This window comes from Myiozetetes cayanensis, unplaced genomic scaffold (assembly GCF_022539395.1).
Source record: "Myiozetetes cayanensis isolate MyiCay16 unplaced genomic scaffold, myiCay2020 scf18, whole genome shotgun sequence".
Lineage (NCBI taxonomy): Eukaryota > Metazoa > Chordata > Aves > Passeriformes > Tyrannidae > Myiozetetes > Myiozetetes cayanensis.
The window spans coordinates 5,566,416-5,582,948 of record NW_026087389.1 but is presented as its reverse complement, the minus strand read 5'-3'; the positions used below and the strand labels follow the sequence as shown (position 1 = coordinate 5,582,948).

The 16,533-nt window shown below is 39.2% G+C and overlaps 1 protein-coding gene across 2 annotated transcripts in view; it reads right to left on the bottom strand.

Annotated features, from left to right (window-relative positions):
- Positions 1-209: 209 nt before the first annotated feature.
- Positions 210-16,533, bottom strand: part of SUCLG2 (succinate-CoA ligase GDP-forming subunit beta) — a 107,851-nt gene continuing 91,527 nt past the window's right edge. For both annotated transcript variants that reach the window (XM_050312948.1, XM_050312949.1), the window contains 2 exons: positions 9,147-9,267; positions 210-2,185 (listed from right to left, as the gene is read on the bottom strand). In XM_050312948.1, the coding sequence (XP_050168905.1) occupies positions 2,070-2,185; positions 9,147-9,267 (237 nt within the window). In that variant the 3' untranslated portion in view covers positions 210-2,069. The remainder of the gene's footprint in view (positions 2,186-9,146; positions 9,268-16,533) is intronic.

Sequence of the window (16,533 nt, the reverse complement as noted above, 5' to 3'; positions counted from 1 at the left end):
ATCTGGGTTTAGAGGAATAAAACCTACATGTATTGTCATTAGCCTATGTATAAGAAAAAATATATAGAGATAAAAAGATCTACTTTTAAAACTAAATTCCTGTGCATTTGATTTCACCCACCTGTCACAAAATGCTGAATGGAGGAACACAGAACACAACAGACGAATTAAGCAGTTTTCTATTTTATAGAAAAGACAAAGTCATTAAATATGGGTTTTTTTACATTTATTTGACGAAACTGTGTACATAGCATTAATCTTTGCAGAACAGTAATTGTGTAAACACACACAGTGAATGGTTTTGAGACCACAGTTTAGAGACACAGCGTGAGACAACACTGCACAAACAGTTCTTTCACAGAATGCTTCTGTTTCCAGTATTAAAATATATAAAATAGAGTGAGACTGTTTTATATATTGTGGTGAGGTAAACATCTCTTCCTTCAGAGCAGTGTGTGCTTTTATGCACCTTCCAGGGAGCTGCTAACGATACCCTTCTCCTTCATTCCGTCAATAACTACACACCTCGTGGCATATTTATTGCTGTTCTAATGGTCACACATTTTTTCCTTGAGCAATATGTGGAGAGAGGAGTGGAGAACAAAAAACCTGCAGGAATTGATGATAGCAACCTATCCACACTATTTGTGTCAAGAGCCAAAGATCGGTGCAGATAATTTATTTTGAATGTAACGGTTCTAATGGAAATGTCATGAGAAATTTATTTACATTTTTCTAAGCGGGACACGGTATTGATTAGAGCCGCTCAAAAAAAAAAAAAAAATCACAATTAAGAATTTATTGCACAAATTTTTACCTCTCTGCCCATTTACAAGACCAGATCATAACATCCCTTCATTTGTTCACTGTTCAGATTTATCGATGATTTTCAGCACGTAAGTCCTGGGCTGAGTGAGATTTGTACCAAGCTCTTTAGTTACACGAGCTGTTTGCTATCGCCTTCTGCTCCCTGAATGAATGATTTGTGTAATTAACAGCTTGAATTTTGACTGTTACAAAAGAAAATACAATCAAAATAAATGTTGGTCAATGTCTGAGTACTGAAACTTAGATTTTTTTTTTTTCTCCCCCTCGTACGTATTTTTACTGATGCCTGAGAAATCAAATACCTTGAAAATGGAAAAGTTCATTTGTGTTTTATTCCAAATAAATCAGAAATGGTTTCTGGAAGTTAAATCAATTGAAGAATACTCCATGCTCCTGGGCAGAAAACTGCTTCAGTTTCTCATCTTATTTTAAAACCTCACAGCACTGACATAGTTATGAAAGAGGTTATCTTAAAAAGTTAGCAGCCATTTTCCTTCTGGCAGACACATCCTCCTGGAGCTCCCTGTATGGCCCTGCTACAGCTAAAAATACTGCACCTCATTTCCAAAAACTAGAAAATAAATGAATCACATTTCACAGGCTTATAGGCACAGTAAAAGAGTGGAAGGTCTTTTCACTACCAACTGTTTAATCCCTTTTCCTATCGTGAGGTACACTTTGGCATCAACTGAAGGAAATCATCTTAAGGCAAAATCAGTGGTTGCTAAGAAAAGAAAACAAACATCATTCATTTTAATAAAAATAGGTAGTGTAAGCATAATTTTTTACATTATTCTAAAAGTCCATAAAAATATAAACCCGTTATTAGTTTGCTGACGCTTTACAATATAAAAAAATTAATTAAATATTGTGAAATAGGTGACCTACATGTGTTTGATTAAAGAACAATCCTGTCGATACAAGTCAATTATTAATTATTGTGCCTTATCATGAGTTTATCAGTGATAATTTTGGAAGGAGAGACATAAAAAGAACTTTATGAAGTGAAGTATCACTTATTACAATTGTAAACAAAATTATCAAAATTAGATAAAGACATAAAAACTTCTCAAGATTGTAGCTGCAAAAGTTCTGAAGCCTAACTTGCAAGCCTAAGGCCCGAGCTGGCCATGTATCACAAATTAAGTCCACCAAACCTGACGACTCCTTAGGAAAGCTCCTCTAATCCTCTGAAATCACAGCAAGAATGGTCTCTTTCCATGAGAATAATCTTCAAGGTGTTATTTTTTGGCCACACTGGCCACTGCCTTCTTTGCTGCATCCTCAAGGTCACTGGCAGATGTGATGGGGAGTCCACTTTCACTCAGAATGCGCTGGGCCTCATGGACATTTGTTCCTATAAAAGAACACTGACTATGATTAGTAATTAATATCAATGAATAAACGAATATATTTATTAATAAGTAAATCTTCTAGCACATCTCTATAAAAGCAGTTAATGCTTCAAACTACACATCATTTCAGTTCAACAACAGATTCAATCAGTGGTTTAGACTGAGTTGAGAAGAAGGAAGTCTTAATTTCAATGACAATTGTGACAGACAATGCAGTCTGACAATAGCACTTGTGTGCACCACAGGGGCTTTGTGAAGATTAGAGGGTCAATCCAGCATCCACCAGAGTCAGCAGGGACATCCAGCAAGAGCAGTGGGTAATGGACCACGGATCAGGCCTCTAAGACACTCAGATCTAACACACTTATTAGTCACAATCAGCTACAGCTAATCAGCAGTCAGAAAGTCAACAGTAACTAAAATTCACCCACAGTAACTGAAAGCTGCAAAACAGGCTAAGGAAAGGCAAATATTTGGGTAATGCTGGAAAATATAACTGGTTTTGAACTGCTCTTGAATAGGCTTTTGCATTTCTGCTAAAAAGGGGGGACACAGAAAACTCTGAAGTCTTCAGCATGATAGCATTCCTTCCTCTTACTACAATCACAGAATCATTTAGGTTGGAAAAGACCCTTAAGATCATTGAGTCCAACTGTAAACCCAGCACTGCCAAGTCCATCACTAAGCCATGTCCCTGAGCACCCCATCTGCCCCACCTCAAAGGAGACTGTGCAGATACAAGAGACAAGGGCTCTATTTTGTCAGTAAAAAGCTCAGCTTTAGTCAGTAGATTACATGCACAGGAAAGGAGAAAAGACCCCAAACTGAAAAAGATATTTCAGAAGAGTATGTTTTCCCCACTGCTCACACTTGCATAAAAGACCTTCCCATTTATTTTAGCTCACTGTTTTTTGGAAAACCGAGAAAAACCAGAAGATCTGACATCTCCAGAGCTTTTCCAGCAAAGCTGGGTGACACTTTCAATCACTGCCATGCTCTGTCCACAGAAGAACCTGGAATCAGATATCCTACTGAGGGAGCAGAAGCCACACTTTGGGATCACACACTGGTCAGAAGCACAAGGTGCTGAGCTGATCCTCTGTAGAATCATTTCTATCCCCCTCCTCCATGTCATGTTCCTTGTTCATTTGCCACGTCAAAATGCTTAATTACTTTGTAATTCCTAGACCTAGCAAAATGAATTTTAATTATATTTGGAGCTATACACTAATTATACCCTTAATTATTAACCAAGCAAGAAGCAGACTCTTTACTGTGCAGCCTCCAGAATGCTCATTTTAAAGGATGATTTTCTTTTTTTTTTTCTTGGTAGACTTCATAAAACGTCTGAAATGGTACAACAGAAGTGGAGAATTTCAAAAGCCCGTTTCATCAGTGTGCTCAAGTCAGGATTCCCACTCCTGGTACTGAAAGGGAGCAAAGACATCCCTGTCACAGCAGGCCCAGCACTTTGTGATGGGAGAGGCAGGTGCTGGGAAGAGGGATGTGGGACCCCATCTGCTCCCTGTGTAAAGGCACTGGCAGAACAGGTCATGCTTCCCATCGATATGCAGAGGATGCACTGTAGGACTTGGGTAGGAAGGTCAAAGACATCTGAAATCTCTGACAGAAGGGGGATTTGGTTGCTTGGTAACATCCAGAACTGTACAGAACTTCTCCTATAGAAAAAAAAAAATATTACAGGCAAAAAAACCCAGGAACATAAGATTAGATTTTTGTTCAACCATCCTGTATGAGATAAGGTGGAGGCTGCTGCTTGTCAGCACAGAGCTGCAGAGGGGAGGCAGGAGGCATTGCCAAGGTCCTCTTCTCTGTTAAGTCCCTCACATTTGTACAGTGATTCCCATCAAGCCTTGAAGGTTTTGTCTATTATTGAGATACAAGCGTGATAAACATTTAAAGCAGCCGAGCTTGTACCGATCTTTCAAACAGGATTCTACAACGTGTTGTGAGGAGAAAAAAATGGAAAGAGGTAGATTTTCCTGGAAATTTTCCCACAGAGAGAAATTATTGTGCTGTTTGTGATAGCCATGTACTTAAAACTAACTTTTGCTCTTCACTAAGTGGCCAATATTAATTTACTAACGGGTCAGAGAGGCAACAATACATTGGATCTGTTCTGCACTGCATTGATTGCTCTCCACACCACTTGTCTAACATGCATTATAAAATCAATACAAAACACAGGCCCCTAAGAAGGGAAGAGGAGTTTATGCAGGGAAATGAAAAGATGAAAGCTAAAAAAATAATAAATCTCACTGCAGTGAAAAGAGTAAGAGTACATTTTGTATTTATTAAATAAAACGCTTTTATAGGCAAGCCATACAACTAAACACATTGTTCAGCAAGCATTTCCTTTGCTGTATTTTCCTTTTTTTCAGTGATGGCTTTTTATCTCATTGTGATTAAGTATTTTAGCTATGTGGAGAATATGGAAATTGTAACGAGAGCCTTCTGAAAGCAGAGGAAAGAGATTGAAAATTAAACATTCAGAAAACACTGGAAATATTTAGGAACCTCCAAAGAGTCCTGTTGCAATAGATGGTAAAATAAACAAATAAAGAATCCCACTCTTCCAACATTAACCTCCTGCCACTGGATGGTGTCAGAGAACTGTAAACAGAATCCCAGGCTATCAGAATAACCTGCCCTTCACCTGTGCTGCAGCCAACTGAGAACAGAAAATTCACAGGACTGAGGGCTGGGGAGCTTTTGTTGTTGTTGGGTGTTTTTGTTTGTTTGGGTTTTTTTGTTGTTTGTGTGGTTTGTGCTTTTTTTTTTTTTTTTTAAACTGGACTCTATTAAGGGAATGGCATTCTAATAAGCAAAAGACGTTTTTTGCCTTCTGACACATATTACTGTCAATGACACTCCATGGAAAACCAGGAAAGATGAATTTTAACAGCATTTACCTTCAGGCTTTGTAATCTAAACAGCCTCCTGCTGAAACCTGGGCTCTGAAACAACCTCTCAGTCTGTGTACATGCAATCTCTCACATTTACACTTCTGTTGCCTTCAAATCTCTGCTATCAGTAGCAAATATATTCAACTCATTACCAACAAATCCTAGTCATAAATATTCTGTCTAAGCATGTTTCTATAAATGGTAAGATTATACCAGCACACACTGGGAGAACTGTAGAGGCTGAATGAAAATCAAACAAATAAAACACCCCCAATCATATTTGGTATGCAGGATTTGGATAATGTTCCTTTATTCACTTGCACTGCCATAAAACCATTAGGAACAGCCTAAATTGCCACTGTTTAATGCTGATGGCTGCAGAGGATGCAGGATTCTGCAATGCCACTTTTTTTTCAGGTAAATAAGATATAAGGGGATAAGTTATACACATTTGGAATATACTAAAGAAGACTAGCATGTAAAATAATCTGATCTACCCAGAACATCCTGCCATAGCAAAAAATTCACAATATGCAGAATGTCAAAAAATATTAGACATGAACACGTTGTGCCCATGTTACACTACCCATAGCAAGGTTCCAGCTTTGATATTCTGCACTGCTGAGTGAACTGAGAGCCAATCCCCTCCCAAGAAGTCTCTCCATCTTTCTCTCTTGACAGGCAACTTGGGATACAAACAATCAAAAAATCAGATATACAAACTAAACTAGACTTGTGAGTGAGATACACAAGCTGCAGCAAAACTTAATTGGTGTGTAAAAGATTTCTGAATACTTAAAAAAAAATATTTGGATTCTGAAAAACACAGAAGGTCACTAATCCCAAAAATGGAAAATATAAAACGAAATTTTTGAGTCAGATGTTTGAATAAAAGACAACTCCTAGCTGAGTTTCAACATATTAAGTAGTTCTAATACCTCCCAATTCTTCTCGTCCTGTGACCAAAGAAGCACAGAATTCACTTCTTGAAAGAGAAAGAGCATATAATTTCCAGCATAGGAAGTAGATATCTAGTTCACAACTCTTTTTTATTCTCCCCTCTTTCCATCTAACTCTGAGCTACATAAACGAGAAACAAGTTTTGGCTTCCACTCAGCACTCCCAGCTAGTTTTCACAAAACTTAACTGAAGTACATTACATTTTAAAGGGAAAAAAGTCCTGCATAAACCCAGCAGCAGTTAGTTTTCGATCTGAAAAAGATAAAATCTCAAATATGTGGTTTCTCCATTTGTCCACGAGCTTTTTAAACAATAATCCTGTGTCTCAGCTGGTGAGTTCTTTACTGATAAGGGAAGCAAACATTTGTAATTACGAAGTTACTGTTTTCAAAGATGAGAGTAATCCTTTCTTTATCCACTGGTAAAACGGCTTGTAATTATTATACAACTGAGAACAAAGATTTGTCCACAGAATCCTACTAAATCAAGACAGATTTGACTGATTAAAACTCTAGTCATCAAGACACTTGTCGTACAGTGCATGCAGGCAAAGAGTCTTTAAAGTGCAGGTCACAGATCTGTTAGATTTACAGAAATAATCAGAAACCTTCTGTTGGAAAAATGTTCAAAATGGAAATCCGAAAGACTGCTTGCCCTTTTTTCTCCTTTTGAACTGCAAAATGTTATCAGTGATGTTTTAAAAAGTCTGGGGTAGTCTTATTACTTCCACAGTACTCACTATTAATTCAAAATCCGTATATGTTTAAATGACCCGGTATGAGTTCAAAGAAGAACAACAGTGACGATTAAGGATCCAGAGGGATTGATTTCTGAGAAAAGATTAAAAGGACTGAACATATATATATATATATATATATATATCCTGGTTGGTGATTAAGGAGGCAGAGAAAGCAGGAGTTACTATCTAACAGTTTCTAAGTACAACTTCTGAAGGTTGTAAACATCACAGCTCTTCGTTTAGTACGAACTAGGAATGAAAGAAGGAATTAAATCCTTCTGTGACAAAGATTATGCAAAAGCTGGAGCTCTGCTGTAATATTATGGCACTGAGTTTCCTAAAAAAAAACCCATGGTATGACCAGAGTCAGCAACTAGTCCAGGAGAAGCGTTATTACAAAGAGTGAAGCAGGAAATCAGCAAAGACTGAGCAGCCTCAGGAAGATGGTCACCAAAAGGTATTTGTATCAAAGTCTGTGTTCCACATTCTGAAGACTCAGCTTTGATCTCTGTGCATGAAGCAGCAAACAACTCAGACATCACAGGCACAAGAGGAACAGGCACTTCTGCAGAGTGCTCTGCTACCCCCAGGCAGAAGCTTTCCTGCTCCACACCTTCTCTCTCAGACAAACTCTGCAATGCAGCAGCACTGGGACTCTCCTCATTCAGCCCAGCTTTGCCTCTTGTAATCTCTCAGAAGTCATGCAAAAAAAAAAAAAAAGTCTCTCTTTTTTTGTATACAATCATGGAAGTATCAAAATTACTGGGGAAAGGTCAAGCAAACCCAGTGGTAGGCCCAGTGGACTGCAATTTAAAATGAGCAAGTTGATTTTCTTGTTTCTCTTACAAGAGTTTCAAATATTGCAGCAGAAACATCTTGTTCGTAAGGAAAACTAACGCCTCTTTCAATATCTTCACTTCAAAAAACAGTAGCTACAATAGATGAGCAGTCTTGCAGATCTGACAGATAAACTTTTTCCCAGCTATGACAGACAGGAAAAGTTTTCTTGCTATGACAAAAAGCTAAACAACATCGCCTAGAGCTGATAAACAATGAGATTTTGTATTATTAAACTTTCCTGCTTCTAACCAACATCCATCAGTCTCTCCTTCATCCATATTAAACTACTTACTTAGTCTCTTAAGGTGTTGACTGGTGCTGCATCATCCAAAGAAAATTTTCACAGTGTTTCTGAAATCCATTTTAAAGTACTTAAATTTCCCTGCACTTACCACAGCAAAAGTCATGCCAGCACATCTGTAGCATAAGAACATGGGATGGGAAAACCCCCTTTCTCATGAAAGACAAAGTAAGTATCCCCCTAATGAAAGGGCTTTGTGGGCAATCTACACCTTCAGGAGTCCTGGTGATGTTATATTTTGAAAAGGAAACAGTCTGAACACATTTTCCTCCCCCCTCTATCATAGTGTAAAAAAACACACCTTAATTTTGTATCTCAGGTCCATAAAGTGATGCATTTCCTCCTTTCATCACCAGTGCTGGGTAACAGGACATTTTAGGTTCTTTACACACACCAAAAACATGAATATTGATAGTTTTGAGGAAGAGGCCTTAAAAAACTCCCAGAAACCCTTCTGTTTTCCAAAACTACTTCGCCAAAAGGAAATGTTTCAAGCTTACCAGAGTTGTGTGCTGATTGCAATCAAAGCACTTTTCTCACAAGGGCAGAAAAATCTCCCTCCCTCCCTCCTTCAGGGCACTTCTCAGAAATTAGAGGCAGAACTCCACACCCACTGCCATTATATTAAAGCTTGAAACTGCCAAAAAGTTTGTTTCTTGTGTAACAGTGTGGAATGTACTAAAAAAAAATATTTCTTATCATTACCAAATCTGGTTTTAAATGGATTTCAGCTGGATGGGGTATTTGGGCAGAGGAATACGTTACAGTAATTTCTCTCTCACAAATACTGTTTCAAACATCTTTCTTTTAATTACGGGATTGGAGTAAATTTAAGAGAACTGTACTTTGCTGCAGGTTTAGCAGTAATGGAATTGCAGTCAGTAAAAAAAAAAAAAAATCATTTGAAAGAGAAATACCTTCCAGTAAACAGAAACTTGCAGCAAAATAATTCCTATTTGCATTGCAAATCTTACAGGCAAACTCATAACGCTTCCACTGCAAAATTTCACTGCTTCAAGTTCCACCAGGGATCACGAACATAGAAATATGAGTTTATTGACTTCGGGTCATGCTGTGGCTGGAGAACTGGACATTTTCTTACTGTGGGGGTCCCAATCTGTTTAGAGCTTTGAGATGGAAGAAAGCCCAGGTGGGCACCTGAGGGATGATTTGGGTCTGAAACCATCAGCACTCACCTTCCAGTCTGACCACCAGAGGAACTTTCAGCTCAAGCTCTCGACAGGCTTTGGTGATACCATTGGCGATGATGGCACAGTTCACGATCCCACCAAATATGTTCACCAGGATTGCTTCAACCTGGAGGAAAGAAACCAAGCAGGAAATAAGTAGGGGGCTGTTTATGTGTTGTTTAGGCTTTGTTTTATAAATAAACACGGGTAAAAGATCCAAACCAGGGAACAAATTCCCCTCAGTCAAGCAGGTTCTCATTTGTGGAAGGTACAAGCTTCACCTCTGCACTCAGAGATCTCTGAGTCTATTGTTGCTGCAGTGTACAGCAGTGATTAATTATCTTGGTCTAAACTGGTATGGTAATTAGTGTCATAAACAGAGTATTGTACCAAAAAAGGTGAATTTCTACCAGTAAGTATAAATAAAAAGAGCTTAAACAATCTATATTTTGATTTTTTAAAATGTATTGAATAAACATCAGAGGTTGGAGCTCAGAAAATAGTGTATGAATGTGTGATGCACATGCAATGAAATATTCATGGGGACACTTCACAAAACAATCTGGATCTTCACTTTATCACAAGCAGTACAGAGGAAAAGGTAATACACTTGCCCTGACTTGATAAAGAGGAGTAAAAATCCCTTCTAATTAACAAGGAGAGGCATGTAATGAAGAGTATTCATTACAACAGGTTAACTGATAACCTCAAAAAACTGCTATTCATCAGTTTCTGGAAACTGCAATTTCTGCACCTAATTCACAATTAAATTACCCTTCACAACATACAAGACATTAATACATACAAGATATTAATATAATTCCTTTCCACTTTGCTAAGGTAGTATAAAGTTAACCCAAGCACATACACCAGGCTTCCAACCATGCCTTCTTATGCTGAGGAGGCCACCAAAAGGATGTGCCTGGGCTGTTTCTCATCCCAACAGTGGGGCTAATCCACAACACTTGGGGTGCTCTACAATCAGCTTCACTGGGTGTCACAAACAAGCTTTGCCAGAATGATGTTGACTCAAAAAACTGACAGGATAAAGAAGGGATTAAGGTCTGAAGGAATGAAATATCACTGGATTTCACTTGTGCATGATGTCAACTGCAATTACGCTTAACTCGCTGCACCAGATGAACGGATTCCCTGTGCCCACCTCCAGGTAGCCAGACTGATCCCAGCACCATGGAAATTCCCTGGGGTCACACACGTTTACAGCTCTGCACAGTCGGGTTTAATGTTCCTCTGCAGACAGAACGTGACAATTAACGCCTGTGATGTGCAGTCACACGCACGGGCTGGAGGCTCTCCAGTGGTACTGACACTGCCATCCACAGCACAAAAGGGAGTCAAGACACCTCAACAAATGCTTTACTTTCCACAAGAAATCACCTCAGTCCTTAAGCAGTTCTCTAGACTGCAAAAACCCTCATTTACTGATGTAAACGCAGTGTTTATTTTGCACCACTGAATCACAGAAACGTGGAATGGTTTGAGTGGGAAGGGGCCTTAAAAATGATCTTGTTCCAACCCCCTGCCATGGCAGGGACATCTTCCACTAGACCAGGTTGCTCAAAAATTGAACTCCAGTGCTCACACCACAGTCATAAAACAAAGCTGGCAATGGGACCATGTCATTGGCATCTCACTCATCACCTGCTGCTCCTTTCAGCTCCAAGACTTTTCATGATGCCACCTCTTTGATGTAGTGCTGATGTGCCAGGACTCTGCCTCCCCCTGCTCCCTGTCTCCTCTTACTACTTGTAGTGGAGTTAGTTGTCCAATTAAGACCTTCAGAGAATGAAAACACCTCTAATGCAGTACAAGTAGAGCAATAATTAATAATAAACTCCCTTAAAAATCCTGATATCGAAATTTCTCCCTCTGAAAATAGGTATAATGATCCACTACATGACACCAGCCTTTTCAGTTCATGGAGCCTGCACAGTAACAGCCTGGATATGGCTCATGGCATGGCTTCCTCATCCCAGGAAAAGCACACATGGCATCAGAAGGAAATTTATAACCCAGTCAAACCAGAACATACAATTTAATTTATAAGATAACTCTTTCTTATAGATTTGACACTTTCATGTCATGTTAAATATATGCATTTACCAGTTTAGGCTTTACTTGGATATTAAGTTGGTGATGCCACTGCAATTATTTATTTCACCTTTGTGTTACAAAATCCTTAACTCTGCAGAAGTTACCAATAATAAAACCTTAGGAAGCCTCCTCTCTGCCTTGCTCCTTGTGCTTGTGCATACAAAAACTTCCCTGCTGTTAGGAAGTAAAACAACATAAAAGAAAAAATGGAGCCCTTCAAATTCCTATCACATTAACCCTCTGTGCAAAGCAATTTGGTGTTAAAACACACTGGTGATAGATTCTAACAGTGGGACAAGCCACACACACCATTCCACCCCTTCTAATACATCCTCCTAATTCAGGGACATTGCACCAGACATGTGACAGATCAACTTAACCAAGTGTGTTTACATTATTAGAGATAAGGAGGAGGATTTTATGTCCACTACAGATATTTTAATTCCTAACTCAGACATTCTCATTTAAGGATCTGCTTTTCAGCTCTCAAGCTGAATTCTAATCAGGCCTTCTAATCCATTGGCAGCAAAAGGAAAAAAAAAAAGAGTTGAAGGAAATTAGATGCAGCTTGGATAATTGATGTTGGTATGCTTGACTTTAATAAAAATACACTGTTAAATTAGAGAAGAGTCTAAAAGGATTCAATCAATAAGAAACTGAATCAGGTAGAGCATTCGATCTTGGGTTTTATTGTAATCTTCCAAATAAGCCAAAAGATCAGTTCAAATCATGCTGAGATTCACTTTAACTCTGCTGAAATCTGTGAACATTGTTTATATTTGCTTCTGTAGCCTGACCAGATCCTGCATTTCCAGCTCAAAGAACTTTAACATTCAGACCCAGCAGATGGATGAAGAGGTTTTCAGTGTTTCATGTGCACAGATAATGAACAATCTCTGCATTATTTGAGTCCATGAGAAAAGTAAACCTCTCATTGCAGATCAGAACCATTACATATCCAGATGCTGAGTGTCTAATGCATATCAACTATCAGACATATTAAGGAGAGGGCAAACTGCCTGCAGACAGAACAGGTTACTAAATGCATTATTATTCTAATAACCATTTTTACCCACTAGCATGCCTTTTAATTTTTTTCTATTTCAGCAACCTTATTAAATATTAACTTATTAACTAAAGACAGCAGTATGTCCATGGGTTAAGCTTTTTTTTCATCCACCAAAACAACTGCAAGATGTAAAATCACCATCAGATGTACTCACAACTGATCATGGATCCCTCTGGAGAAACAAGGGAACCCCCACAGCATGAAGATATCACCATCAGTGTTGGTAAAAACCCATGGTCTGCCAGGCATTGGCACCAATTCTGGGAAGCCAAAGGGATAGAACCTGAGTTCTGCACTATCACTGTCTTCATGTTTGATATCCTATCAAACCTTTGCAGATACTGGAATATCTGTTAATCCCACTCCAAAATGCTATAAGAACATATATGCAGACACACAGAGTAATTTCTCTCTAGGAAAAACTAGATATATTTATGTATAGCTATATCTATATGAAATCTATGTTGCTTTATTAATAAAACTAACAGCTTTAATTTACAGTGATGTTTTGGTAAAGTCAGCCTTGACAAAGCCCACAGTTCTGCTTTGAATGTTTGGCACCAACACCACCTCCCCCAACCCAAACAAGTGTAATTGTATACTAAGCAAAGTAAAGGTGTTAGGAGATTACTGCTAGAATTGTATGGGATCACTGACATGATCCACCAGGCTGCCAGATTCCTCACAACTCTGGGCATTTTAGGTACAGTAGAAGCAGCTTTAACATACCTGGCTGCTCTCTAAAAAATCAGATAAAGTGTGTGTGCATTTACTACATCCTCTTATTATTTTTTTTCTCTAAAATGTTCTTAGCCCTAACAAAACACACACCAAGATCTGATCACCATACAGTTAAGGTTTAATGGAGGCAGCACCTATAAAACACTGCACCTTTCCCAAAGCCCATTTATAAATCCATACTGGGGACGTCTGGCTGTCTGCAGCCGCTGCACTCCCGTCTGCTGACCTCAGCCTGCACTCACACCACAAGTTCTGCACACAAAAAGAGAGAGGACAAAAACTCCACACTTGGAAGTTGTTGCCTCTCTTTGATCTTCCACCTTTGCCGTTACCACAAAACACTACAAGAGGTGCAGGATAACAACGTGCTGCAGCTCCAAACGGGTGATTCACAGGAGCTCAAGCTCTGAACCTCACAGAGAACAGAAATCCAACCAGGAACACAATTCAGCTTGGGCTGAGGTCTCATAATCATTTGGAGATGACCCAAGCACAGGCAGACAGCAAAGAATCTGTCCTGCTTTCCCCCTCCCTGTCCTGCACATAAACACCCCCCCCCCGTTGCCTTCTCAGCATCGGAGCTCTGTGGATCCCCAAACCCCGGATCCGACTGACCCTGCAGACAAAACCAACACCGGCCCTGAAGGGAGGAAGAGTCCCCAACCCAGAGGACCTGGGGCAAGGTGGGAATGTGTCAGCAACAGTGAAACCACTTGGGTACTGCCTTTCAGGATAAGGCTGAGTATTGGTTATGTACAAAAATGTCAGGCCAGAAATACAACTAGAGAAATAAAAACCAAATAAAAATCCAATAAAAACCAAACCTCAAATGATTGTAAGCACAGATTTCCTGTGAAAACTACTGAATAGTACACTGAACATAAGTATTTTTTTTTAATAGATGTTTTAAAATATGTTCTTTAAAGAAACATTTTGGAATGGCTGACATAAAGATAGCTCAAAACCACGATTATTGCAACATTCAGACCCCTTTAATCAAAGTTCCTGCTAGTGCATTTTTTTTGGAGAAACTCTTTCAAGTCGCCTGCCCTTTCTCATCTTTTCCCTTATATGCACACACAGATGCATAAACACTCACACAGAGAACTATAAATGTTATTATAAAATCACCAGTGTAATCTCTGGCCTTCCTGGAAATTGTGACTCTGAAGCTCAGTCTGTGTATTTTATTCAGCAACTGTCAGTAAAACCACATCTGCAGCAACAAATAAAAGTTACACGTGTAAAGAATGTGCTCGTGGTTTGTTTGACTGAAATCTGAAAAAAAACCATCTTCACATTTCAAGCTAAGTGAATTCATTTATTGACCACTCCTAACTCTTTCATCAGCTAAAAGTGCACCCAGACAGCAGGAAACAGACTGTATTTGTCAAGTTTTCTTCTCCAGGATGCCACAGGGCACATCTGTGTGGAAGGCTGGGGTTTGCATGGTACAGCTGGCAAACACTTTCCTGCCTGGAGGCTCACAGCACTTTTTGAGGTGAAAACATGCATCTTGTCTCCCAATCCTTCTGGTCAGCAGAGCTGACCTTTGTGGCTGCAAAAGCAAATTCTTTCACCAAATGAAGTCATTAAGGCGCCAGAAAATAAGTAAGACAAGCGAGTCAGCAGCAAAGTGCCAGGCATTTGTTCCTTCCCTCCTTCGCTCTACACAATAAACACCATGCAAGGATGATCTCAAATCACTCAAACACAGTAAAGTCCATGGGGAAGCTCACAGGACACAAGCTGGGACACAAGCACTGAGGATCCAGGTGTTTCCCTGGTTCATGGAAGGAAAGAAAAGGTGCTGTCACCTGCAGCTGGATCCAGGCATCCACCACTGCAATCACACAGACCTGACAAGCACTGTCACTCAAAACTTTTATATTCCCATTCTGATCTTCAGAGATGATTTGCACCTCAAATCCCAGGGAATCCCAATTAGAAAGAAGGGTATTTTAAGAGGTTGGTAGTAATATTAAGAAAAAAACCAAACCACTGGGTAAAATGGGCTGCATAGTTCTTTCCTTTGAATCTAATAAGGTGCATTTAATCCTTCCTATTATTCCATTGGTCTTTATTATTCATTCATTCATAGCTACCAAATTTGTTTCAATATGAAAGAAGCAGGCTATCTCCAATTCTCAATATAAAGTAATAAAATGTAATAAAACAGATGCCATACACTTGCATCTTCACTCTTTATCCTTCTGCTCCAACTGATAAGTCAGATACAAACATTTTTATATGTATCTCTATATGAGTACAACTTGGGCCACAGGTCAAATGTAAATTTTTCTTATTCAGTTTTGAAATATTACTCTAATCCTCCAGCTTTTTATCTCAGACAACATTTATGGTTCATTTGAAAATAAAGATTAAGCTTACTGTATCTAAGCAGCACGAAAGATTTACAAACACAAAAACATTTGCTTAGAACACCCACTAGAGGACAGTGCAATTCAATGTGGAAAAGAGATGTAAAAATCCCTTCGGAGAGGAGAGCAGGGTTATTTTTTTCTACTTAAAGCCAAACTATCTGATTTTGCTTTATAAGAAATGATGCAAAATATTACTCTACCTCTTTTGGATGGAATTTTGAAAGTCTGAAGGTGATAAATTTAAGGAAGCTGAATCAACAAAAAGCAAAGCAAAGAAAGCTTGCAGTCAGGTGAAGAAATGCTGATACAATGTAATTTTGAATGTCTTGTACTGTTCTAAAACAGGTCAAGGTTTAAAATTCACTAGTAATGCACCCTGATGCCCTGGTAGGAAAGGAACTCTGATGAATCTCCAAAACAAAATTCAGATTTTTCTGTCTGGGGGGACCAACTGACAGATAGGAAAAGCAGAGTAATGATTTTGTCCAAAGATAATTATTGGCCTGTATTCAAGATGTTCCTGAGGAACACCTGGAGTCTCACCATGCCCTGGTCCTGCCACATCCCACTGTAAGTGAAGCCCTTTCCTTGGATGGCAGGTGAGATGGCAGTACCTGGCCTGGCACCAGAGAGAGACCTTTCTGAAACACAACTCATTTGGTGCCATTCCAAGAGCCCCAAACACCACAGTTTTTCCAAAGTAAAACTCAGTGGGTCCAGTTTCTGGGTAGCTAAAACAGCCAGCCTACAGTCTGCAGTCCTTCCTGCTTACAGCAAACTCAGGATCCAGAACAGGATACAAATTTATTGGCTTTTGCTGGTTTGAAAACAATTCAGCAACAATCCTCTGCTGACTGACCAGATCCAGGTTGTGGCCCACGCAGGTCAGCAGGGTTCTAGGGCAGGGAGAGCTCTGGTACCCTCCAAAACCAAAGATATCTCCCAGAAAAGACCACCAAGAACATCTCTGCCATGGGATTTTGTCTTAATTCTCCATAGCACTGACACAAGAATAAAAATGAAGGGATCAGAGCTCATTAAATTAATAGCATGAGATGAAATGAAGACTGGCAGATTACACAGC